Source organism: Myotis lucifugus, unplaced genomic scaffold (genome assembly GCF_000147115.1).
Source record: "Myotis lucifugus unplaced genomic scaffold, Myoluc2.0 scaffold_404, whole genome shotgun sequence".
NCBI lineage: Eukaryota > Metazoa > Chordata > Mammalia > Chiroptera > Vespertilionidae > Myotis > Myotis lucifugus.
The window spans coordinates 596,532-621,100 of NW_005871452.1; the positions used below are offsets into that span (position 1 = coordinate 596,532).

Below are 24,569 nucleotides of genomic sequence, written 5' to 3' on the forward strand. Positions count from 1 at the left end.
CTTCAATTTGATAAGCATTACCAAGTACCAATTATGGCCCAGGAGCAGGGACAGTGAAGACCAATGAAGACCACGGCTTTGTGTATGTGCCAGCAAAGCGGTGGAGGCCATTTACCCGATGTGCTATTCCATACATAACCCTATACTATATACTTTATGAATCAATAAAAAATACAATTTTTAATTATAAACCTGTGTTTTCTATCAAAATTACTTCTTGTGTGAATTTTGGGACACCCTTTACTTGATAATAAAGTATTAAATACTGAATGTTTTATTTTTTTGAGAAAGAATATTCAAGCATGAGATTTATGCAAAATCATTTGTGTGCATAAGAAAACTGCAATTGATGCTGTTTCTCTTAATTTAGATGTATCAATAGTTTTGCAAAATTCTGATGAAATTTTTTGTCCTAAAGTAAAGTCACTGGATGTACCACATGGGAATAGATTTTTGCTTCTGAGCATAATACCACCATTATTAATAGAGCTCAAGTATCCTAAATGTAACAGCTTTTAAATTTTATATTAAATGGACATTATTCATTGGTAATTACTACTTTCTGAAGTTCCCAAGCTGAACACTCAATCTACTCAAAACACAACGAAATGTTGCTGGTTGTATTTCCCAGTACTTCATCGGGTTCTGGAATAAACTTATTGCACTGTATAAAGATTTCTTCATCTTTGGCACTGTTGGGCAGAAATCATTCACTCCCACTTTCGTAATTGAATTCGAATGAAGGAAGATTATCTGTTGTAGTAGGAATAAGGATGGATTTAAAATACATAGTAAATGTGAAAAGAAGATAGTCTATTTTTAGTTCATGGGTTTATGTTATACTGACTTGAATGTATTTCACTTAAAATACATGTACTCATTTATGCTTGTTAAATACTTAATTTAACAACTCGGGTCCATGCGTTATATACAGAAGTGCTCTATGTGTGAAGTGTGGCGTCAGACTCACGCCGAGGCCTGGAGCACTCGCCTGCTCGGCACCACTCTTCTCTGCACAGCTGCAAGTGTGTGTGGGTCGCCTCAGTGCCATATTGGCAGCAGTACGTTTAAAGTGTTAGACACGAACAGAAGAGTGGGATTTAATGCTTTAAGAATTAGGCTTGCGATATGAGTGTGAAGAATTGTTCGCATTTTATGTGATTAAGGGAAAGAATTATAGAGCCGCTTTTTTGTAAGTTTGTTTTATAGAAAAAATATGTCTGTCGACATCTTAAATACATATCTGCAATACATCATCAATAGTTGAATCTTTATTTGCACCAGTGGACAAAATACAATTTTATAGGCTGTGAATATGTCTTTAAATTAAATTATTACTCAGAGTGGACAATATAGAAACTTTCCTTCATTCCCTTAACATCCCTTTAAATTCCTTCTTTGGTCTTTTTGGGGAACTGAGATTTCTGGGAAGTAAAAACAATCTACTTAACTGACAGCATTTGGCATATAAAAAAGGAGGAGCCTTTTGCTGGACAAGCTAAGTGTTGGTTCTGGCTGTTAGGCATGAGAACTCGAGGCATTACTAAAGCCGTTCAGTTTGGCATTGGAGTCCCCGTGCCCTGTGTCTCAGGGATTCTGTGACGATGCTTTCTGAGCTGTGCACTTCTCGCAGCTCAGTGTCAGTGCGAGGGGTTGTTTCCCCAGCCCTGGTCTCACTGGGAATGGGAAGCAGTGCTGGACAGGGTCTGTTGTGGACATTCACTGAATTGTGCCATTATGACTTGTGTTCTTCTCTGTTTGTGTTATAATTTTATTTGATGTTTAAAATGCTAGCAAGATTATGGGTAGATTTAAGAGCTTCCAAAGCTGGGATCAGAGCTATGGAGTAAGTAGGCAAAGATGGGACAGCTCAAGAGAGGAAAGACTCAGGTCATGCTCGCTGGTTAACAGTAGACATTGAAATGGAGCATTTGAAAAATTCAAAGCAAAAGTGATAACCTTGAGATGAACACCTACATATAGCACTTCCATATTGATGGCTTGTATCTGACAGGAGTGTAGTTAACAAAACTTGTCTAAAGATAAATAGGAAAGAAATCTAGAGGCAAGTAGCTCAAAGCCTAGTTTTGGTCTCCACATGTTTTTGCTTCTTGGAAAATGAGAACATTGTATATTATAGCAAGGAAAGCATATGAAGAAAATGGGCTAAAGTGAAGTGGGGTTAAATAGGGATTCTTTATTTGAGGTCCATAGGTGAGAATCGGGGAGATCTCTGAAACTTAAAATTCCGTGCAAAATACTGTCTTCATTTTTGTTCTTGGAAATCTCTATATTCGATTCTCCAAGGACTCTGTGGTCCCTCCCTTATAAGTTAGGAGTTGTCAAACTAGAGGGGAAAGATTTCTAATAATGAAAAACAAGAAATGTGAACCTATGATGTTCCAAATACAGACTTTTGATTTTATATTCTTGCCTTAATTTTTAAAGAAGCATACACTTCTAATCTAGCACTGCATTGGTAGTGAAAATACATAGGACCTTGTCCCCAGGGTCTGCCTTCATGAAATGTTTTCAGAGTGAAAGGATATGTGATTCTACTTGGTTTCCTCCCGCTCAGTCCTGCCGTTACAGAGCCACTGCCATCCCAGAACCCTGAAATTCGTCATCCCTCTGCCACTGGGCCTTAGTCTCCGCGGGAGAACGGGCAGGATGGAAATGGGTACCTGCGTGTACTAGTGATGTTTCTGTGGAAATCCTTCTCTCATGCTCTCTTCCTTGACCCTTGCTACTTACTTGGTCTGTGCTTTAGGTACTAATAAGCTTCATAAAAACAAAGAAAAGCACGCATATCTACAAAACACAAGTAGAATGTTTTACCTGAAGGTATTTCAACTCCTGTAATCCTGAAGGGATTTTTTTTAGTTTATTGTGTTCCAGGTGTATTTCTCTTATGCGTGGTATGTTAGCAAGACTCCCATTTTCAATATCTGTGATTCTGTTGTTTCCTAGGCCCAGCCTAAAAATGATATAAAATTCATCAACTCTTAAGCAGATAGTGTGATCAATTCAGCTCAAAACACAACTGAGTTAGAAATATAAACCTTTCCTATTTATATTTATATTTGTGTTCAGAGAAAGGTATTTCATGGTTTTATTTAAGAGCCCTCTCCACTGTCAGAAAAATCTCTATGTAACTTCTATTTTAAAAAAGGAACATTTGAAAAGTGTCATCTGCCCTGGCCGGCTTGGCTTAGTGGTTAGAGCATCGGTCTGCACACCAGAAAATGAAGGGTTCAATGCCTGGTCAAGGGCACATACATAGATTTCAGGTTCCAGGTTCGATCCCTGGCCCTAGTCAGGGAACGTGCAGGAGGCAACCAATCAATGTATCTCTTTCATATTGATGCTTCTCTCTCTCTCTTTCCTCCTCCCCTCTCCCTTACAATCTCCCACTGCCTCTAAAAATCAATGAGAAAAATATCCTCACTCCTTGGGCGAGGATTTTTTAAAAAAAGTAAAGTGTCTTGTGATTCTACTTGGTGCCCTCTTTCATCACCAAGACAGAGTAGTAGCAGTTCCTTCCAGTTTTCCCTTCACACTCTCCAGTAGCACCAACAATAATCTTCATTAGGTCCCTAGACACATTCTCCAGGAAATTTCATGAATATTCATCATATAGACTACCACTTGCAAGTAAGGATTTGGGGAACTTTTACCTTTGCAGATCTTTGTATCGTTTAAAATCCTCGAGTTCCACATTTGAAATTTTATTATAATCTAAATGAAGCTCTAATAAAGTTGATGGTAGCTCTAATGATAAGGAAAGAAATGTATGTTAGATCAAGTAAGATCAGCCCCATTGGTTATTTACTTGTTGAGATTCACATTATAGACTTAGGTAATTTTTTAGGGATCTGTTGTTTTTTTTAAAACTTTTTATTATGGAAAATTTCAAACATATACAAAAATGGAAGCTAGTATTATGAACCACCATGCTGTTGCCAAGTTTCAACAATTATCTTAATTTTTCCAATCTTGTTTTATCTACCCCATTAATTATTGATTATTTTTTAATTGAATTTTTGGGTGACATTGATTAATAAAATATCAGTTTCAACTGTACAATTCTGTAATACAACATCCGTGTATTGTATTGTATTGTGTGTTCACCACTCAAAGTCAAGTCTCCTTCTGTCACCCTCTCTTACCTCCCCGCTCTTCCCCTGGTCATCACCATACTGTTGTCTGTGTCTATTAGTGTTTGTTCTTTTTTTTGTTTGTTTTGCTTAATCCCTTCACCTTTTTCATACAGCCCCCCAACCTCCCTTCCCTAATTATTGATTATTAAAAACAATTGATTTGTTTTTATTCATTTCCCTAATGATCTCAAATATATTGTTGATTTGTTCAAGTCAGTATCCTAATAAAGTTTATCCAAGTACATTTATTTGGTTCTTAAATCTGTTCTCCTATTACATTCTCCCTCTTCTATTGATTTGTTTCAGATATTGATTTGTTTGAGATATGCATTTGTGGGTTGGGCTAACGACTTCCACAAGGTAGTTTATCATGGTCCTCTAGCCCCCTTACTTCTTAGGACCTAGTAGTTAGATTTAGAGTCAGACCAGATCAGACTCAGAGGAGCCCTTTCCCTGATGGTCTGAGCAGTCGTTGGTGCTGCTGGGTCCATTACTTCTGTAAGAACGGGAACATGGGCCGCCGTTGTTCCTCAGTGGTAGAGCATCAATCTACGAACCAAGAAGTCATTGTTCGATTCCCGGTCAGGGCACATGCCCAGGTTTTCGGCTCCATCCCCAGTGGGAGGGGTGCAGGAGGCAGCAGATGTTTCTCTCTTATAATGTTTCTATCTCTCTATCCTCCTTTCTTCTCTCTCTAAAATCAATAAAAACATTTAAAAAAAAAGAATGGGAAAATCACGATGATTTTCCTGATTTTGTCATTCTTTAAGCATTAGGTAGAATTCTTCTCTAAAGAATTTTCCTTATTTATTTACTATGTGATACAGTTTTACAGAAAAGGCAGCATAAATGCTCAATTCTTTCAAGAAATGAATTAGTACAATGCCCAGAGGTGACCAGTGAATTTTTTAAATATCACTATGAACACGTGGTTTTTTACTCTATTTGATATATTTGGTCCATTACAATATTTATTCTTTTCAATTAGCAGTAGTTTCTGCATAAATCAAGAGAAGCATCTCTCTCTTTTTTAAATCCTCACCTGAGGATATTTTTCCATTGATTTTTAAAGAGAGTGGAAGGAGGGGGAGAGACAGAGAGAAACATCAATGTGAGAGAGACACCCTATTGGTTGCCTCCCACATGTGCCCTGACCGGGGCTGGGGTTTGAGCCTGCAACTGAGGTACATGCCTTTGACCTGCATTGAACTTGGGACCCTTCAGTCCGCAGGCCAATGCTCTTTCCACTGAGCCAAACCGGCCACGTGTGGGCGCGCACGTACAGTGCGATTGAAACTTCGTGGCCCATGTGCAGAAGTCGGTATTTTGTGGAAGAGCCACACTCAAGGGGCCAAAGAGCCGCATGTGGCTCGCGAGCCGCAGTTTGCCGACCACTGGGCTAGGGCAAGAGAAGCATCTCGTAATTGCTTACTCTGCCATTGCCACCTGGCCCATGGCAGTCACTCTCTGAATGCTTGCACCTTCTCTTCTTCAACCTGTGTGTTCTGACCCCAGGCCTCCCCAGGTTAATTGAAGCTGGAATATAAGATAGTAACCAGAAAATTAAGTTAGATTTTATTTTATTCTATGTCGGACCTGGTATTGTATGTAATACTTAGTATTAAAAATATAAAGTATTATTTGTCAAATAAGGGTTTTAGTTAACTCGCTGAGAAAGGTGTTCTATTTTTCAACTCTTGCTGAAACATTTCCTTCCTATATTGGTGGCAAAGACTGATGAAGGTAGTTAAAACATCCTTATAAATATCAATATTCTTCATGACTGAGTTTATGTTGATTCCAGAATCTATTCTGAATTTTAAAAGTAAATAAACTAGAGAGCAGGAAAATAATTCTAAACTGAGAGTGTTCTAATTTCTTGAATTCTGATTAGTTGAACCTAATTACATTTATGAAACAACTACATACTCACTTCAATATGTAAGAGAAAAGGTTCTCTTTTCAAAGACTTTATATATTAGTTGAGCAAATGCATACAAAAATCACTAGAAAAAGTTCACAGAGTGTGCTAGCCTACTCTAGAATATTTTATAGCAAGTCAAAGAAGAGAAATATCTGCTCATGTGGAGGAGGCAGGGAAACTTCTTGGGTTTGTAGAACTTAAGGGGACTTCTCCCTAGGCCTGGAGAAGGTAGGTAACCAAAATGAAAAGTGTAGGCTCTGGAGGATAAGTGAGCAAAAGTATGAATTTGGGTAGAAGCCCATTGACTGCCAACAAATATCAGCATACTTTTATACAGGTATTTCTATTCCTGTCCTATCTTCAAACAAGCCTCTCCTCCCCTCCACACAATACCATTTATTATAAAGTAGGATTTTCCAAATGAATAGGAAGAAAACAGTTTCACTCTCTTTATGTTAACTTGTCAGGTATGGTAAGGACTTGTTCATCCTGCCACAAGGGGCAGTGATGGTTGAATTATAACATTTAGGCAGTCTGCCTTAACATTTTGTTGTTGTTGTTAATCCTCACCTGAGGATATTTTTCCATTGATTTTTAGAGAGAGTGGAAGAGAGGGGGAAAGACACACAGAGAGAAACATCAATGTGAGACACATCCAGTTAATGGTCATTTAAGGATGGCATTAAAAAATACGTTATTTTACACAAAGTGAACACAAACCTTTAGGAATTGAGGTCAGTTTTGCTTCTGCGATTCTGACATGGAACACTGTCAGCCCTTCAAACGCCCCTGGCTCAATCCCGTTGTTGTCGAGAGGGTTTGCACTCATTTCTGTGGGGGAACGACACGACTTAGCGGGTGTTGTGTAAGGAGCCCACCCTGCAGGGATGCACATCCCAGAAAGCAGGTGCGTGCTAGGCTGTTCACTCAGTGTGTCTGCTTCTGTTTCCTTACTTCTCGGTCAGTCTCAGAAAAAAGACTGCTTTGTAGGTTGGACTACAATAACAGGTTACCATTTTGCTTTCAATTACTAAATCAATAATTTATCATTCTCTTCCAACCATAAGCATGGTCAAGGATTCATTGTAGTAATATTACAGTAGAAAAAAGATCAGCTTTCATATAATTCAAAATATTTGTTTGCCAGTGTACATTAATTTGTTACCTAAACTTTTAAAATTATTAGTCAATAAGAATTGTTACTTGATTAACAGAAAAAATAACCAAGGAAATGCCAGTAAGTGAGGCTATTTGGGAAGGGCAGGTACTTGGCTGAATTAAAGTGCATAAATGAATAAGAATATTGGTTGGGAATTTTGAATGGATGTTGAGTGGGGAGATGGCATGGTTATCCCATGGGTGTAAAAGAAAAACAGAGTGGAATTTAAAATGTACAACAACAAAAGTCCTTAGCTCAGTAATCTTAAAGCAGTTAATGAAAAGTTAGATGTACATTCCAGACAGTGTCTGAATGAACTTTCTGTACTGTATTTGAGTAGTTTGTTCAGTACATTTAGAATACTACCTTTAAATTTAATGATTAACAGATTTTACCGATTAGGGAGCAGTCAGAAAACAAAAACTATACTACTTATTTAAGAGAGGAGTCTAAGAGCTCGTGTGTGTGTATTACAAAAGGCATCTTTCAGTGCTATACAGTTTTACATTTTATTTGATTTGTAAGTGGCTTATCTAGGTAAAGAATATTAGATTCAAAAATTTTTTAGAAATTATCAGTCTTAAAGGTTAATAAGGATAAAAATCTCTGCCTCTATGTATTACTTATAATTTCTAAATGTCTCATCTATTTGCAAAAACTTACCCAGAACATGTAAAGCATTCATCCCTTTGAATGTTTCCTTTTGTATTTTCTTAACCTTATTATCATGAATTCTGAGTTCTGCTAATGATTTAGGAAGATTAAGTGGTATTTCATTTAGTTGATTGTGGGACAAATACAATCTTCTCAACTTCTTTGTGGTTTGAAAGGCTTTGGGGTGTATCTTTGTTAGCTTGTTGTTGTTCAGGATCAAAGCCTAGAAGAAAGATAGAAAGTTGCACCATATTAGGAAGCAGATTAACCTGCCAGTATACTGAGTTGGAAGAGTGCAAAGCTTTAATGAGTGGTTTTTGTGTCTTTGGTTTATTTTGAGGAGATGATGTGTTCACATGGCTGAGGCCCCTCTAGTTTCCACTTCTCTTTATGGCAGTGGTTGGTAGTGTTATCTTTATCTTACCTTAGAATCGGTTCACTCTGCAGAATTAAGTTTAACCTCACTTCTTTTGTGTTTCCTACTCTTTACCATTTTCCCCAGTATATAGACCCGTCGGAATAAGCTCCTACAAAGTGCCCTCAGACATATTTCAGATACTGGGGACATAGTGGGGATCCTGAGGAATGATTTAACCCTTTCTCAGTTCTGTGGGACGTCTCCGTGTGACAAGGTAGCATCCCTTAGAGGAGACAACAACCCGATAGTAAAAACACTTGGAGCAGGTGACTCTGCCTTCTCCACCGCCAGCCGCTGTGCCAGCCCCTTGTGCCCTGTGGAGGGTGTTGGCTGCTATGATCTGGGTCCCCTGGGACGTGGGAACTTCAGAACCCAAACTGGGAAATCCTTGGCAGCCAGGACTTGTCAGTCACCTTAGTAATTATTTTCACTTCAAAATGAACGTTGCTTAATCCTTATTTTACTGCCAGGTTTTTGCAAGTGTTTCCCCAGGGGGAGAGCAGGTGGTGTAGCATTCCTCAGGCCTTTATCCCTCTCTGCTGCCCAGATCCTCCCATTCTTTCAGGCGGCAGCTCTAGGGTCATTCCTCTTATGAATGTTGTCCCTAGTCCCATTCTACAACAACCTTCCTGTGGTTTCCAGACTGAGTTAATACGCCTTTCTGTTGTTATTCATGTTGTTGGTATTGCACAGAAGAGATACAAATAAATGCTTTGACAGTTAAATTCTCTTTATTATTATGTTTAGCTATTTCCCTGTAGGCACTTTGCTTCTCCCTTTTCTATCTCTTCTTTCAGACATCATCAGTGCTGTTAGAATTTTTACCTGAGAAAAGGTAGGGCTAGGAGAACAAATGAAACTACAGTTGTTACCAAATGGTAACATGTACTCCTTTCTGAATGCATGATGCCAGTTATAACTTTGTTCTCTTTTCATTTGGTTACACTGCAGTGTGCAGTCAGGCAAGGGGGGCGGGGGGACATAACAACTTGATGAACCTTCACTCAACCCTTTGAGGTCAATTTAGCAAAAATTATGTCTTTCCTTCTGGTGGTGAGGAAATGGGCACAGTGCAGACAAGTGACTCGCCTGCCCTCCTGTCTGACCCGCCTGCCTGCCCTCCAGTCTCCCTTCCTATCTGTGCACTTCCTGTGTCTGCACTGCCAAGAGCCCACAGGGAATGTGTGCCTCAGGCAGGTCCTCCATCACGTCTGGGTGTGTTCCCCTCCCTGGGTAAGACATGCCATTGTCAGAGCTTCCTAAAAGGAGGTATAAGGAGTACACATGGGGTGAGCGTTCTGATGGCATGCCATCAAATGCTGCCCCAGCAAGTCAGGTGAGCAGGTTGTCTCCAGGTGATTTGTACTTTCAGTGTTGGCTTTCATATAATAACCAAAAGCCCCGATGCACGCAATTGGTGCAAGAGTAGGCCTTCCTTCCCCCGGCTGCCGGCACCAGCTTCCCTCTGGCACCCGGGACCCTCCGGCTGCCTGCAGGCACCCGGGACCCAGGCTTCCCTCGCAGCCACGGCTTCATCCGGAAGGATGTCCGGTCTAATTAGCATATTATGCTTTTATTATTATAGATTCCAAAAGGGGCAGTTACAGAGCCCTACCCAGTGTAGCTCTGGCTTCTAGGGAAGGCCAGACAATGAGAAAAATATTAGCCTTTTAGAAGTAGCCACTATGATGAGTGTGGCTGTGACAATGGGCTGGAAGTGAGCTGTGAGTGCATGTGTGTGTGTATGTAAGGATCTCACTCACTCTCTAATGCTGTGTTGTTCTTGTGTAAGAACCACGAAGCTAAACAAGTAGCTGAAGCATAATATAGAGAATTCACAGAATATCTAAAAACATTTTTATTCTCTTTACACACAGGCACTGATGACACTAATTAAATAAATGTTTTGAGATATGTAATGTACTCACAGGTCAAGTATAAAGCATGTGCTCTGCAGCAGTACTTTGTCCAGTCTGGAAACACTGCGTGGTGGCTACCATAGTCAATGGCTGTATGCTGGCTCTAACATGGACTCACTCATCTGGTCTCAATGACTGTTCTGAATTCCACCCCTTTTACACCTGGGCTGGGCTTAGAAGGTAAGCTGCCTTCCCAGTGGACACTTCTGAAGGCGCCAAGATTTGAGCCCAGTTGTGCCTTACTGTAGAGCACTGCACTCACCCTCCAATACAGTGCCCCCTCGAAACTGCGCCCTAAGAGACCATCAAGGCACCTAAGATGGCTTTGCCATCTTCTTATTCTTCCTTCCCACTGATTGACAGGACTACATGTGGAAGAAGTCCCTGGAATACTCCTAAAGTGCAATAATGTTATGACAAATTAAGTTTAAAACTTCTTATGGTTTTGTTATTAAATATGACATTAAATATTCTTGTGGTCGTATAGCTGAAAATAGGTTAAGAAGTGGTAGAAGCATTCATAGGCTCTATTTCCAACTTATGAAGGTAGAATGATGGCCTTGCCATCACCACAGTCCCTGTGGTCTGTCCTGAACAGGCAGACTGGATGGATCCTGGGTGGAATCCATTGTGCCATTTCTGTTTCTGACTGCCTTAATATTTAAGTGACACCTTGGTTATATGATAAATATATGCTCTTCCAGTTTCTCTGTCTCTCTCTCTCTCTCTCTCTCTTTCTCTCTCTCTCTCTCTCTCTCTCTCTCTCTCTCTCTCTCTCTCTCTCTCTCTCTCGGAAACTGTGGTATGTATGGGCTTAACCACATCTGAGCTATCTGCATGGTACGTTTGAAAGGCCCCAGGAGCCCAGATGTTGGAAGTGCAGAGAAGAGAGTGACTTTGCAGGGGGCTGACCTGGCTCCCTTCCAGGCAGGTTTGGGATGAGGACTGAGTAAGAGAGCCTAGTAGAGAGCACCCCTCTTGGTGCCTAGGACATGACCAGCCTGATCTTTTAGCTGAAGGAGGTAACAGGCCTACTTGGATGGCAGCAGGAGACATGTGGGCGTGGTGCCTCTACCTTCTCCTCTAACTTCACTGCAGTTGCCACGCTTTGAATTTCTTCACTCCAGCACAGCATGAGGATGTGGAAAGTGGCCTGGAAGAGCAGAACTGGCTGAGCACCGTGCTGAGGGGAGAGGGACACCCTATGACAGTGCGGAGTCAGGCTCTCCCCAAACTTAATTGCAAATTAAATTAGAAATTTTACTTGCCAAAACCTAGAATCTCAAAATGTAAAAATTAGAAATAAAAATCTTTTAAATCTTAGAAAATTAAAATGTTAATAAGTACAGTAAAGAATTTTTTAAAAAATCTTTCAAGGTCTAGAGAAAAAAGCCATGAAAATATATATTGTCATTTAGATATATTGCATGTGCCACTGTTAGACATTTATGGTGCCTTAAGTCAATTGGTTTGGGTACCCATTTCCTTAACACTGTATGCTAATAAGTTCCTGTAAATACTCATAATGTTATTCATGTTAGTGTATAGTGACTGTGACTACCTAAATAGATCATAAGCTCATTTAAGGACCACTTAGTTAATTCTTATCCCACTGCCTTTCACCTGATTGTTTTCAGTAAACATCAGTTGAATTAAATCTATAATTTTTCATTAACCAGAACACCACTGAATAGCCAAGTTTCTGTTCTCCTTCACACAGAAAAGTTAGACTTACTTACACAAACACAATACGAGTGATTATTTTAGCAGTGATAGAGATTTTCACGTAAATATTTGAAAATATGAGCATATATTCTTACATAAAGTGAAGTGAGTCCTTTAAAATCATTTTCTTTGATTTCCTTAATTTTATTGTTTTGAAGGTCAACCATTCGAGTATCCAATGGAATGTTGCTTGGGACAGAGGACAAGCCTGAGAAATAAACAAACGTTAGATGTACACTCTTTGCTTAGAGGAGATGGCTGATATGTTTGGCTGTGCACTTGTTAAAGTCCATGGTTACCATTAATAACAGATGACTTAACATGTAACGTATGACAAAAACATTGTTCTTTGGAAACGCCTAGACCTTTTCCAGTCATTTATCTTTACGAGATGTCTGGCTGGTCCAGCCGTCACCGCTGGACTGCTGCCTGGGGCCCTGGCGTGGAAGAGGCTCTAGGGGGGCTGGCTTCTGTGGGTGCACTTTGACTGAGGAGCATTCAAGTTCTTTGCACATTTTTGGTCTGTTGTGCTACTAAATTGGAGCCTATGGGTTTTGATCATTTTAAGAAACTACATCTTCTTTGTGTAGGTACTCAATAAATATTAATTCAATTATTTTAAAAAGGCTTAAATGATTTTTCCCTCTTGAATTAAAAAACAAAAAACAGCTCTAGCCGGTTTGACTCAGTGGATAGAGTGTTGGCTTGCAGACCAAAGGGTCCCAGGTTCGATTCTGGTTAGGGCTGGTGCAGAAGGCAACCTCTCTGTCTTTACCTCTCTCTCCCACTCTTCCACTCTTCCTAAAAATCAATGGAAAAATATCCTCGGATGAGGATTAAAAAACAACAACAAAACAAAAAAAACTAGCAGAAAATTACCAGGAGCTGTAATGGTGCATGTCTTCCTTACTTTTTTTGCTTTTCCTAGATGGCTGAACATACCCAGCCCTGCTCATTGTCAGACTTTCCATACAGTAGTTATCTTGATGAGTATGGGGTCTTTTATTTTCCTCATATTTTATTGTTCAAATGTAACATGTAGAAAAGCTGAAAGAATTTTACAGTGAAAACCCATATTCTTTTTCTACCGGCAGCATTTTACTATACAAACTGTCCATCATTTCATCTTCTTTTCTGCATTTTAAAGTGAGTTTCAGATGTTAGTACAGTCAGTGGAGCTATCCTTCCTCCTGAAGGGCAGTGTTACATTTAATAGCCTCGCTGAGGACTTCAGTATCTAAATCTTGTGACTATGAATATTTCACAGCCTTCTCTCCTTACTTTAAGGTTGACAACTCTTTTAAGAAGTTGGACCATAGATACGAAAAGGGAAAAGGGGTTAGTAACGTGATGGGCTAACAAGTTAGCATTTTGTTAGATGATTCTGGTTTGAGAAAATGAAGTGGAAGGTCTTACAGGAAGCTGGGCGTCCTGCAGAAGGGCCGGTACCACGGATGCTGACAAGCTTCCTTCCACCCTGCCTCTGATGAAATTAGGAGGGCTGAAAAGAATTCCATGTTCTGAGGGAGAAGAGTGACAAGTACCCAAACGCTTTTCGTTGTCAGTGTCATGGGGAGGTGCAGTGTCTGCTGCTAATGGTGGGGTGTCATGTTAAGGTCTGTGCCAGTACAGATTTCGTTCAGTAGATGTTTATTTTATAAGCTAATGTTCAGGGGAACACTATTTGCAGATAGCTGTCTGTCTGGAAGCTGGTGGTTTGCAGCTCTCTGATGACAGGCTTGTCCTGGAGCAGAGCTGGGGAGCGGCTAGGAAGGCCTTGGCCTCAGGATGCTGTGCTGACGATGCGCATCCTCATAGTCATAGCCACGGCGAGCCAGCCCAGTTCACACCCAGCGGGGTCAGTGTTTCTTGCCTGGGATGCAGCTTAGAAATGACAGTACATTCTGATATTTCCTAACTATAGCCGTTTCTCATGACAGGGTCTGTCTCAGCCTCTGAGTGTCTCCTTTCTGCTGCTCTTCCACACTCTTGCTGCTGTGCTTCCAGACTAGCTTTTCTCAAACATCACTTCATCTTATCATCCCCATCACAGCAATGCCAAAGGTAGAGCTTGAAAACCATTTCTTTCTAACCTATATATTCCATTAAGATTTTCCCACTGATCCTAGTTCATAATCTTAACGAATGCTTTCTGTTCACCTCTCGTACTGTCCCTTAGTAGCACACTTGTTAAAGTCTCTGGAGTGGATTGCAACAAGCTTTGGCAGTGCCCAAGTGCCATAGCCACAGGACGAGGCACCGAGTGCTCAGACTCACTCTGCAAGCGGCCCTGATGGCCCCGGCCCCTGTGGAGTGGTGCTAGACCTTGGCTTCCTGCAGTGTGACACATTTGAGTCACCCCTCTTTTGGAAATAGCTGAATACAGCAACTCTTCATGTAAATCCTATCACATCCTCTTTTTGAGCAGGGTCTGAGTGTGCCCCTCTATTTGAGAACACATTAAAGTATTAAAAAAAATAAAATAGCAGAGAATTACACATTTTTAACAGACTTTAAAAAGCAATTTAGTTCAGCCACTTCTTGTATAGACACTTCTATACTCAAATCACTAAAAACAAATAGAGAATTGTCTTTAAATGAGACTTCACAACTCTGTAACCTGTTCATTGTCCTGGACAGTTGATTAGTTTTTTAGTGTAGAGTTTTACTAGGAAGCACAATCTCAACCTTCTGGTACCCTAAGGTGAAGAAACTGCAGTAACTTCCATTCCTTCTGAAGGAAATGAAATCGAAGCATTTTGGTTCAAATTTGGGTAGAGAAGTAAATGTTTTATATATGAAATTCTCATGGTTTTCCTCTGATTTTCTAGATTTTTAAAATAAGTTTGCATGTACTTTGTGGTTTGTTATACTTTTCAAAAATTAAATTTTGTCAGAATAGCATTATTCTCCAAAACACGTTGACATGTTCTTACCTAGATCAGAACAGTGCACAACTCTTGAGTAGCACTGGCATCCAAACGGACATGTTGGAGACAGATCGAATGGGAAGAAGGAGTTAATTGGCTCTCTTGTTGGAAAAAGAGAGTTGTCAACATCACCGTCACCATCACCTTCATCTTCCATGTCCTTCAGCATCATATTCTTCAGCGTCATGTATGAAGGACGAAATAAGGGTTTGGCAGAGCACAAAGCCAAGAAAACCAGGAGCACACACTCCTTCATGTTGTCTTGTGTACAGGGCCAGTCTAAGACTAAGTAGACATTGAAGATTAAGTTAACAGTGAAACACAATTCTGCAACTGAACTTTTCTCAGAAGTGTCATTCTTGTCCACCCGAGAGTAAATTTTGCAACCTTTTAGAAAGCAATTCAGCAGTATGCATTCAAAACTTTAAAAAGATTTTTGTTTTTCATCCAGTATTTATGCTTTTAGAATCTAATCTCAGGAAGCAATGCTAATGTGCATAAAGATGTTCATTATAGAATTATATATGACTAGAGTCCTGGTGCACGAAATTTGTGCACTTGGGGCAGGGGGTGGTCCCCTCAGCCCAGCCTGTGGCGTCTTGCAGTCCAGGAGCCCTCAGGGAATGTCCTCCTTAAGGGGAGCGGGCCTAAGCCAGCAGTAGGACATCCTTAGCGCTGCTGCAGAGGCAGGAGAGGCTCCCGCCACTACCACTGTGCTCGCCAGCCGTGAGCCCAGCTTCTGGCTGAGCGGTGCTCCCCCTGTGGGAGTGCACTGACTACCAGGGGGCAGCTCCTGCATTGAGCATCTGCCCCCTGGTGGTCCGTGCGTGTCATAGCAACTGGTCATTCCGCCATTGGGCCGAAACCGACTCTCTGACATCCCCCGAGGGGTCCCAGATTGTGAGAGGGTGCAGGCCAGGCCAAGGGTCCCCACTGGTGCACAATCGGGGCTGGGGATGGACGCGGGAGGTTGGCCAGCCGGGGAAGGACCGCGGGAGGGCTCTAGGGCATGTCTCACTCTGTCCCGATCGGCTGGACCCCACCAGCAAGCTAACCTACCGGTTGGAGTGTCTGCCCCCTGGTGGTCAGTGCACGTCATAGCAACTGGTCCACCGGTCAACTGTTTGCCCCTTGGTGGTCAGTGAACATCATAGTGAGCAGTTGAGCAGCCTTAGCATATCATTAGCATATTACACTTTGATGGGTTGAACCGCAGACGGGATGACTGGACACTTAGCATATTAGGCTTTTATTATATAGAATAGCAAAAAATTAAAAATGGCTAAAGGGAAATAGTAAAGTGAAATATGGTATATTCTTGAAATACTTTGTAACCTATAAGATATTTTCACAGCCCCAGCCGGCTTGGCTCAGTGGATACAGCGTCAGCCTGCAGCCTGAAGGGTCCCGGGTTCGATTTCCGGTCAAGGCCACATGCCCAGGTTGCGGGCTCAATCCCCAGCGGGGGGGCATGCAGGAGGCAGCCAATCCATGATTCTAATCTCTCATCATGGATGTTTCTCTCTCTCCCTCTCCCTTCCTCTGTCTGAAATCGATAAATATATATTTTTTAAAAGATATTTTCACAGATGTTTAAAATTATGAAATATTATTTTTTAAGGAAAAACAAATATAAAAATTTATACTTACAAACAAACAAAAACCCTGACACAAATATATCTAATTGATGATAATCTCTGGGTGGTAGAATGATGAATGACTTCTTGTGTCTTTTTCTTTTTTTACTTTATAATGAACAGTAAGTGCAACTTTTAAAAAAAGTTGATTTTGAGAGACAGAGAGGAAGGGAGAAGGAGAGAGAGAAGCATCAATGTGATAGTGACACAGAGGTCAGCTGCCTCCTGCATGCCCTCCATTGGGGGTCAGGGATTGAGCCTGCAACCTGGGCAGGTGACCAGGAATGAAACCGGCTACTTTTGAGTGCACAGGACAATGCCCAGCCAACTGAGCCACACATCTGGGGTTGATAGGAAATTCTTTATGTTAAAACCAAGAATGTCTTCTGGCACATTTTTCTCTCTTTACTAATTTTGCCTTCTATTAGCCATGTAAAATTAATCTTATATTTTTGTATTCTTATATTCTGGTTACTTCAAAAGAGAAGTCAGGCAAACCTTGATTCCACAAGGAACTCACCATTTACAGCAGGGCGGGGAACCTTCTTTCTGCCAGGGGCCATTTTTATATATAAAACATCATTCATGGCCACACAAAATTATCAACTTAAAACTAACCTGCTATATTTGGTCAAACATTTAATTAACTCACCCCTAATGCCTTTGGCAGGCCCAGACCAAATGATTTCTTGGGCCTATGGCCCTCGGACGAGACGTTGTCTTTATCAGTAGAAAAATATGGAATGTCCAGGAGGGAATACTGCATAGTAATGTTTTCCCCCCTATTATTCAGAAAGAATATAAGAGAATATTCTCATTTAATATGATGTGACTTTTAGTTGTTTGTCCTTATTTTAAGTTTTGAGTTTATTAATATGGCTTAGGCTCTTGCTTGATTAGTTTTGAAGGTATTTATATTGTGTTACTTATAAAACTAAAATTTGTCTTGTTCTTAGGAAGACTCAGTATTTTCCCAATATAGACCAGTTTTGCCAGAGTTTCTTACTCATGGAGAGCTCTGGATTTTGGTTTCAAGTTTCCCTTGATCAGAATAATATTTGGAATGTGATTTCTGTGCTGATCCTGGTATTAACGGAGCGTGGCACATAGAGGCTCCTCCCTGGCCCTCTTTGCCTCTGAAGAAGCTGAGGCCAGCCTTCTCACTCCTGCACTGCCCACCTACTGTGTGGCTTTTGCCTAGTCCCAGGCCCACAGTGACTTCCAGACAGTAACCAAACTGTCCGAGGAGAGGCCGGGCTGAGAAGTTTGCCCAGATTCCCAGGGTTGGCAACGGACCGAAGAAATGTCTTTCTGAAATTGCAAAGGCTCCTGTTTTCCACTTCAATGTTCCACAAACTTGGAATGGAAAATTTGTCTAAGTGAAATGGTATTTCCTGTCAGACACTATTATTAGGGAAATACGTTATTGCTTTTAAATCCCATGCTTGGCAGCTTTTCCCTTTGGCTGAAATATTTATATCAGTTCACAAGTGCCAGTATATCAATGTTACATAACATATTCTGCACCTTCAGAGGTGGAATTCAGACTAAATTCAGGTGTAAACCAGGTCAGTTAAACATCCAAATATGCATTTGGAATCTTATTCACAGCACCTTTTGGTCGTGGAAACTGATACTTTTAGAGACTAGACTTTCCTTAAAGAAACAGTTAACTTTACCTTAGAAGTATAAATAACATCTGATAAAAGAACTTGTTGGCTGCTTTTCCAATTTTTGTTCATCAGTTTTTCAGTGCCTTCTAGCAACCTAGCTGCTGTCTTAAAAAGCAAAAACTTCTTCTTCATTTTTCTGCCGTTCCCTATGGTTCCTTAAGACTTGTGCTTATAAATCAATCTGTTTTGTCTCGAATCTTAGATCAAGTATAAAATATTCTGTTTTAATATTTTTAATATGTAGTCGCTAGTTGTCATAGAGGCCTGAATGTCCCCTCATCTTCCCAGCACTACACAATGTTGTGAAATATGGAAAACAAAATATCAAGATGCTTTTGCATATGTGTGGGCTTTGGATTTACTTTTTTTAAACTATTCAATGATTCTTGGTGGGATTAAGTTTTAAAAGTACTTTATATTTTTTAGAGTGTTCTAGACCCCTCAGGTTTCTCTGTGATTTAATCCTACACATGTGGCCACCATTCCTGGTTGTCACACCTCTGAGTAGGTTAACAAGAAAGAATGCTCTGCTCTATTTAAATTATGAGGAAATAGAATACCAAACACATTGTTTGATTTTCTTAAATCTAAGATTTAATACAAAATTTACTTTGGGATGGGACAAAAGAAAACTTTGTTTTAAATTCTGACTTTATGGATTTTTGTGAAAAGAAGTTCCTGATTTTTTATGTTGAATATAGAGCTAGTTAAACTGTTGCTGATCATTATTCTTTCTTGAAATTATACGGATTTCTGTTTTTACTGTACAGTGCCATTTCATCACCTAAGGATAAGGAAGACATTTATCAAGGGAAAATATGAACATTCAAATGTGTAACTAAAAATGAAATTTGAATAATTCATATATTTTTAAATACATTAGAAAAAATAATTTTACATTTCAAAAGAAATATTTACTATTTCATTTAATGTATTTGTGATATTCTCAAACTTCCTTATCATTAATTATTAAAGTAATATTATTTTCCTAAAAGAAGATACAGATGTTTGTTTAAATGATTTTTTACAATTAACTTTGTTAGCATTTATGGTAAAGCACAATGATAGTTTTTCACTTAGCTGTAAAAAAAAGTCACAATTATATTGAAAATAAATTCATTATATGTAAAACAAAAAGCTAGAGTTATTTTAGGTTGCTATGTAATTAAGTATTGATTTTAAAGAAATTAAACAAACTTTAAACTTTATCCTATAATTTACAAGCATTTATGTTAATAATATTAATGTCCCTTTAGTATCGACTATAAGGTAATTGTCTACTGGTACATGAAAAAAACCCTCATGAAAACATACCTTGTAAGAAGAGAGCAAGTCCTCAAGAAAGTCGAGTTCCCCAGCATGTGCCACTTCTCTGCAGGGATGTCCTCATGTACTCTGCAAGGAGAGGAGGTGTCACATGTACAGAGGACCGTGTGGCTGCCCCTGGGGTAAGCTGCTTCCACAGATTAGCCCATGTTAGTGCCGAGAAGCAAGATTAAAGCTTGTTACTGCTCATGTGTTTTCCATCACTGTTTGTATTGTAGCCAAGACTTCTAGCTAAACTCTAGACGTCTACTGGAAGATTCTGAAGAAAAAGAGTGCTTAATAATACATGGCAGCTGGCCACTGAAAGTACATGAAGTCATTCAAGAAATCCTGATTTGAAAAAATACTTTATGAAATTCTTAAATGAATGCTTACAAATTACAAATTTAAAAATTACCCTAGATAGTCCAACAAAATATTTATCAACCTTAGTAAAGAAGATGAACATTATTGAAGTATAAACCCAAACTCCAAGTGTATCTGAGACAGGAGCCATGCTGTTGTTTCCTTCTGTTGACAGAAGCTACCGCAGAGAGGATACTTCTCAAGATTTCCTTTCAAAGCTTTTAACCCTCCTACAGGCATGTTGGGAACTGCAGAGCAGGCCCTGTTAGTTCTGATATGGCATAGACACCTGGATCCAGGTGACACCTGCTTGGATTTTCCCTTTTCAAGAGAATATCAGCTGTGACAACAGTTTTTTAGGGAGGACTCTGGAGCAGAAAGACGTCATTCTCGGAAAAGAAAGGAACTGTTAGCATACACTTTCCCACTTACCCTGAGAGAATGCCCAATTCCTACATCAAGCAAGGCGCATCCTTCCAGAGAGGACATTCTCCTCCATCTGCTGAGAAAGCCCTCCAGTGCTGCGATGCCGAGGTCCTGGTGCTGCCCGGGGTCCTGGCGTGCAGGCCTGTTCGCACAGCGAGCCTCCATTCAGCAGTTTGTTCTCCTGCCGTAAAGATCTGACCATCTTCTCCCTCCTCCCAGAAAAATGGCAGCTCCAGCCAGAGAGAGAGAGAGAGAGAGAGAGAGAGAGAGAGAGAGAGAGAGAGAACGAGAACTGTGGCTCAGGTGTGTCGGGTGGCCAGCCCCACCCAAATAAACTACCCTTTCTTGGGCCTGGAGGTGGACCGTCCCACACACAGGCCCCAGGAGCCGCGGCTACCTGAGGGTGGCGGCTTCCGGTTTGGTGAGAATGCTTATGTCCTGTTGATTCAGTTATGTGTAGTTCAGACATGGCTCTTGTTTTTGAACTAAACATGTTACCTTGATGAACTGGGAAATCGTGAAAGTTGATGTGATTTTATTAACCTGAGTTCCTGAGGCCCTTGGGCATAATCATATTTGTTATGCACAATGTTTTATTTTTTAACTTTTAGCGGAAGTATATATGACAAAATATAAGCACATTATAATGGTACCGCTCAACTTCACAAACTGCACCTTGAGCAAAACCGCAGCTCGGCCAGAGCCTTCCCAGGCGCAGAGGCCTCCTGGCTCCGCACGCAGCCCTTCCTGGCGTCACGGGTGCAGGGCAGCCAGGCCGTGCTTTCTCTTCTGTGTCTGCTTTCTTCATTCAGCGTTAGGTTTTTGAGACCCCTCCGGGTCCTTTTGGTTAGCAGTTATTTGTTCGTTTTCATTATTGTATGGTGTTCTATTGTGTGAATATGCCACAAATTACACACTTGATATATAGTCAATGGGTTCTTTCCCATTTGTAGCGCGGCTATGAACATTCTTTGTCTGAGGCTCATGTGTATGAAGTTTTGTTATGTGCAATTGCTGTATTTAAAAGTTTCAGCTTCTCTTGAAAAATAAAGCTTTGTCAGTGTGTGCCACTCCTTTTACCAGGCACCGCGGGGCTGGGGTGGAGTAGCAGCTCTTCTCTCGGTGCAACGTGTGCCCCTCTCTCTGCCTTGGCCTCTGCTCACCCGAGTGTCCATGCCGCTCTCCTTTCAGGCCTGTCCTCTGCACAACTCTTCCAGGTGGATTTCTGCCTCTGCCTGCAGAGCTGGGAGCACTGTGGGAGGTGGTTTTTGTAAAGGTGTGTTACAGCCATTTTCTCTCCCCTCTCGTGAGCCCTAAGCATATCTTCCTCCAGCATCCTGCTTCGCTCTGGGCAAAGGGCTGGAGAATGATGCTGGCGGTGGTGCAGACGGTTTATTCATTCTAATCTGCAGAGAGTGTGGCTAGGGACCCCTCCAGGGCACAGACCCTCCATAGTTTGGGGACTGCACCTCACGGCTGTGGAGATGGCCCAGCAGGTGTGGATGCCATTTGGAAAGACCCGAAGTTTCCCCCACAGCTCCGCAGGCGTTCCAGACGCTGCAGTGTGCCTCCTCTTCCCTGACAGAGTGAGAAGCAAATGTCCTGCTGGGCTTCCTGTCAGGGCTCTGTGGAAGGAACCCATCCTTCCCACATGTTTATTTGTATTGTTTGGTTTTGCTTCATCAGGCTTTGCTCTAAATATCGGAGAGTTACTTTTACTATATCAAACAATATTGTTAGGAATCATGAATAACCAACATGTTATTACATGGTAAACAGGAAAATAAATTACAAAACTGAAAATGTAATAATCTCTGTACTAATATTTTATGAACACAGACATGGATTGCTATAAAAGAAACTTCAAACACAAATTTCTTGGATGGCCTGATATATTCCATCCATGTAAATATAAAAATAAATTGCTTAAGCCGAGTGCATTTATAATTTCTAAGACCCTTTCTTGACCACCTCCTCCTCTTTAAATGGAGTGGTCCAAGCCCAAGATGAGCTGGAAAAGACCTGAGATACCATCTCATTCAAGTTAAGAGTCCAATGCGTGTGGATTAGAGGTGCGCCTTTGGAGCACAGTGTCACTCGGGTTGACTTTGTGGTGTTCAGCAGCCGGTATCTGGTGTCTCCTCGTCTGTGCTCACCTTCTAAGCACGTTGGAATAGATTGTGTCACTCTCATGTGGTCAGAGCTACCAGGAACCTGTCGGCCTGTTCCTTCTGTGTGAGTGATGTGAGTGCTATGGAGAAAAGCAAAATGGGACGGGCAGGGTGGTCAGTCAAAGAGAAGCCCTGAGGGCTGTGCAGGAATGTCTTGCAAATAAATACACAGTTTAAGAATGTTCTAGGGCCAGGCCATTGACTCCTGGGATATGCCATATTTTTCCATGTATAAGACGCTAATTTTTTCTAAAATCATTAGACTGAAAATCGAGGGGCGTCTTATACACGGAAGTCAGCTAAGGAGGGAGCCTCATAGGTGCATAGCTGCCCATACCTTGTCAAACAGGCTTCCTCCAATCACGAGCCTTATTGTTTTTGTTTTTTTTTGCCCTTTTTTTTTATTCTTTTTTTTAAAAAAAATATTATAATAAGTATTACAAAGGGTATTACATATGTGTCCTTCCCCCACCCCCCGCCCTTGACAATCCCTGCCCTCCCTTACCCCCCAGTGTCTTATGTCCATTAGTTATGCTTATATGTATGCATACAAGTCCTTCGGTTGATCTCTTACTCCCCTCCCTTCTGCCCCCCAACCCTCTCTGGCCTTCCCACTGCAGTTTGACAATCAGTTTGAGGCAGCTCTGCCTCTGTATCTATTATTGTTCAAAAGTTTGTAATGGTCTTTATTATCCATGAATGAGTGAGATCATGTGGTATTTTTCCTTCATTGACTGGCTTATTTCACTTAGCATAATGCTCTCCAGTTCCATCCATGCTGTTGCAAATGGTAAGAGTTCCTTCTTTTTTACAGCAGCATAGTATTCCATCGTGTAGATGTACCACAGTTTTCTAATCCATTCATCTACTGATGGGCACTTAGGCTGTTTCCAGATCTTAGCTATGGTGAATTGTGCTGCTATGAACATAGGGGTGCACATATCCTTTCTGATTGGTGTTTCTGGTTTCTTGGGATATATTCCTAGAAGTGGGATCACAGGGTCAAATGGGAGTTCCATTTCCAGCTTTTTGAGGAAACTCCATACTGTCTTCCATAGTGGCTGCACCAGTCTGCATTCCCACCAGCAGTGCACAAGTGTTCCTTTTTCTCCACATCCTCTCCAGCACTTGTCGTTTGTTGATTTGTTGATGATAGCCATTCTGACAGGTGTGAGATGGTACCTCATTGTTGTTTTGATTTGCATCTCTCGGATGATTAGTGACTTTGAGCATGTTTTCATATGTCTCTTGGCTTTCTGAATGTCCTCTTTTGAAAGGTGTCTATTTAGATCCTTTGCCCATTTTTTGATTGGATTGTTTATCTTCTTTTTGTTAAGTTGTATGAGTTCCCTATAAATTTTGGAGATTAGGCCCTTATCAGATATGACGTTGGCAAATATGTTTTCCCACGAGGTGGGTTTTCTTGTTGTTTTGTTGATGGTTTCTTTTGCTGTGCAAAAGCTTTTAATTTTGATGTAGTCCCATTTGTTCATTTTCTCTTTAGTTTCAAGTGCCCTAGGAGCTGTATCAGTGAAGAAATTGCTTTGGCATATGTCTGAGATTTTGTGGCCTTTGGATTCTTCTAGAATTTTTATGGTTTCCTGTCGTACATTTAAGTACTTTATCCATTTTGAGTTTATTCTTGTGTATGGTGTAAGTTGGTGGTCTAGTTTCATTTTCTTGCATATATCTGTCCAATTTTCCCAACACCATTTATTGAAGAGACTATCTTGGCTCCATTGTATGTTCTTGCCCACGAGCCTTATTGTTACTGACATCAGCTGATGCCGTAATTGGAGGTGGAGGTGGAAAGTGCACAGGTGCAACAGGAACCTGAGTGTTCTGAGGCCATAAAGATGTCAAAAAATAAAAAGGTAAATACCAGTAAGCAGTTGTCTTACTCTGCAAAATTCAAACAGAATGTAATCAGCTGTGCAAAAGACCATGGAAATAGAGCTGCAGAGAGACAATTTGGACCTCCTCCCACTGAGTTTATGATCAGACAGTGGAGAAAACAGGAAGAACAACTCCTTATGATGCCCAAAAAGAAGAAGGCCTTAAGAGGAAAACCAGCAAAATGGGCAAACTTGGAGCAGAGGCTT

At 40.8% G+C, this 24,569-nt stretch overlaps 2 protein-coding genes across 4 annotated transcripts in view; one reads left to right on the plus strand and one right to left on the minus strand.

Annotated features, from left to right (window-relative positions):
• Positions 1 to 24,569, plus strand: part of CENPP (centromere protein P) — a 217,401-nt gene that overhangs the window by 100,103 nt on the left and 92,729 nt on the right. The window lies entirely within an intron of this gene.
• On the minus strand, positions 236 to 19,759 carry ASPN (asporin). 3 transcript variants are annotated; one of them, XM_006102200.3, is made up of 8 exons: positions 19,514 to 19,759; positions 14,896 to 15,174; positions 12,055 to 12,167; positions 7,907 to 8,120; positions 6,805 to 6,915; positions 3,678 to 3,771; positions 2,839 to 2,977; positions 236 to 753 (listed from the first exon to the last, which is right to left on the minus strand). In XM_006102200.3, the coding sequence occupies exons 2-8, from the start codon at positions 15,143 to 15,145 to the stop codon at positions 556 to 558; spliced, it is 1,119 nt and encodes a 372-aa protein (XP_006102262.1). In that variant the 5' UTR covers positions 15,146 to 15,174; positions 19,514 to 19,759; the 3' UTR covers positions 236 to 555. The 3 variants fall into 3 exon arrangements, with proteins under 3 accessions (XP_006102262.1, XP_023599402.1, XP_023599401.1); XM_023743634.1 differs by lacking the exons at positions 236 to 753; positions 2,839 to 2,977; positions 3,678 to 3,771 and adding an exon at positions 4,345 to 4,709; XM_023743633.1 differs by lacking the exons at positions 236 to 753; positions 2,839 to 2,977; positions 3,678 to 3,771 and adding an exon at positions 5,483 to 5,696.

Coding starts and splice junctions, on each gene's coding strand:
- ASPN (XM_006102200.3), bottom strand. CDS start 15,145: ATGAAGGAGTGTGTGCTCCTGGTTTTCTTGGCTTTGTGCTCTGCCAAA. Junction 6,916..7,906: donor GAATGCTTTACATGTTCTGG/GTAAGTTTTTGC, acceptor GTTCCCCCACAG/AAATGAGTGCAAACCCTCTC. Junction 3,772..6,804: donor ACTGACCTCAATTCCTAAAG/GTTTGTGTTCAC, acceptor CCTTATCATTAG/AGCTACCATCAACTTTATTA.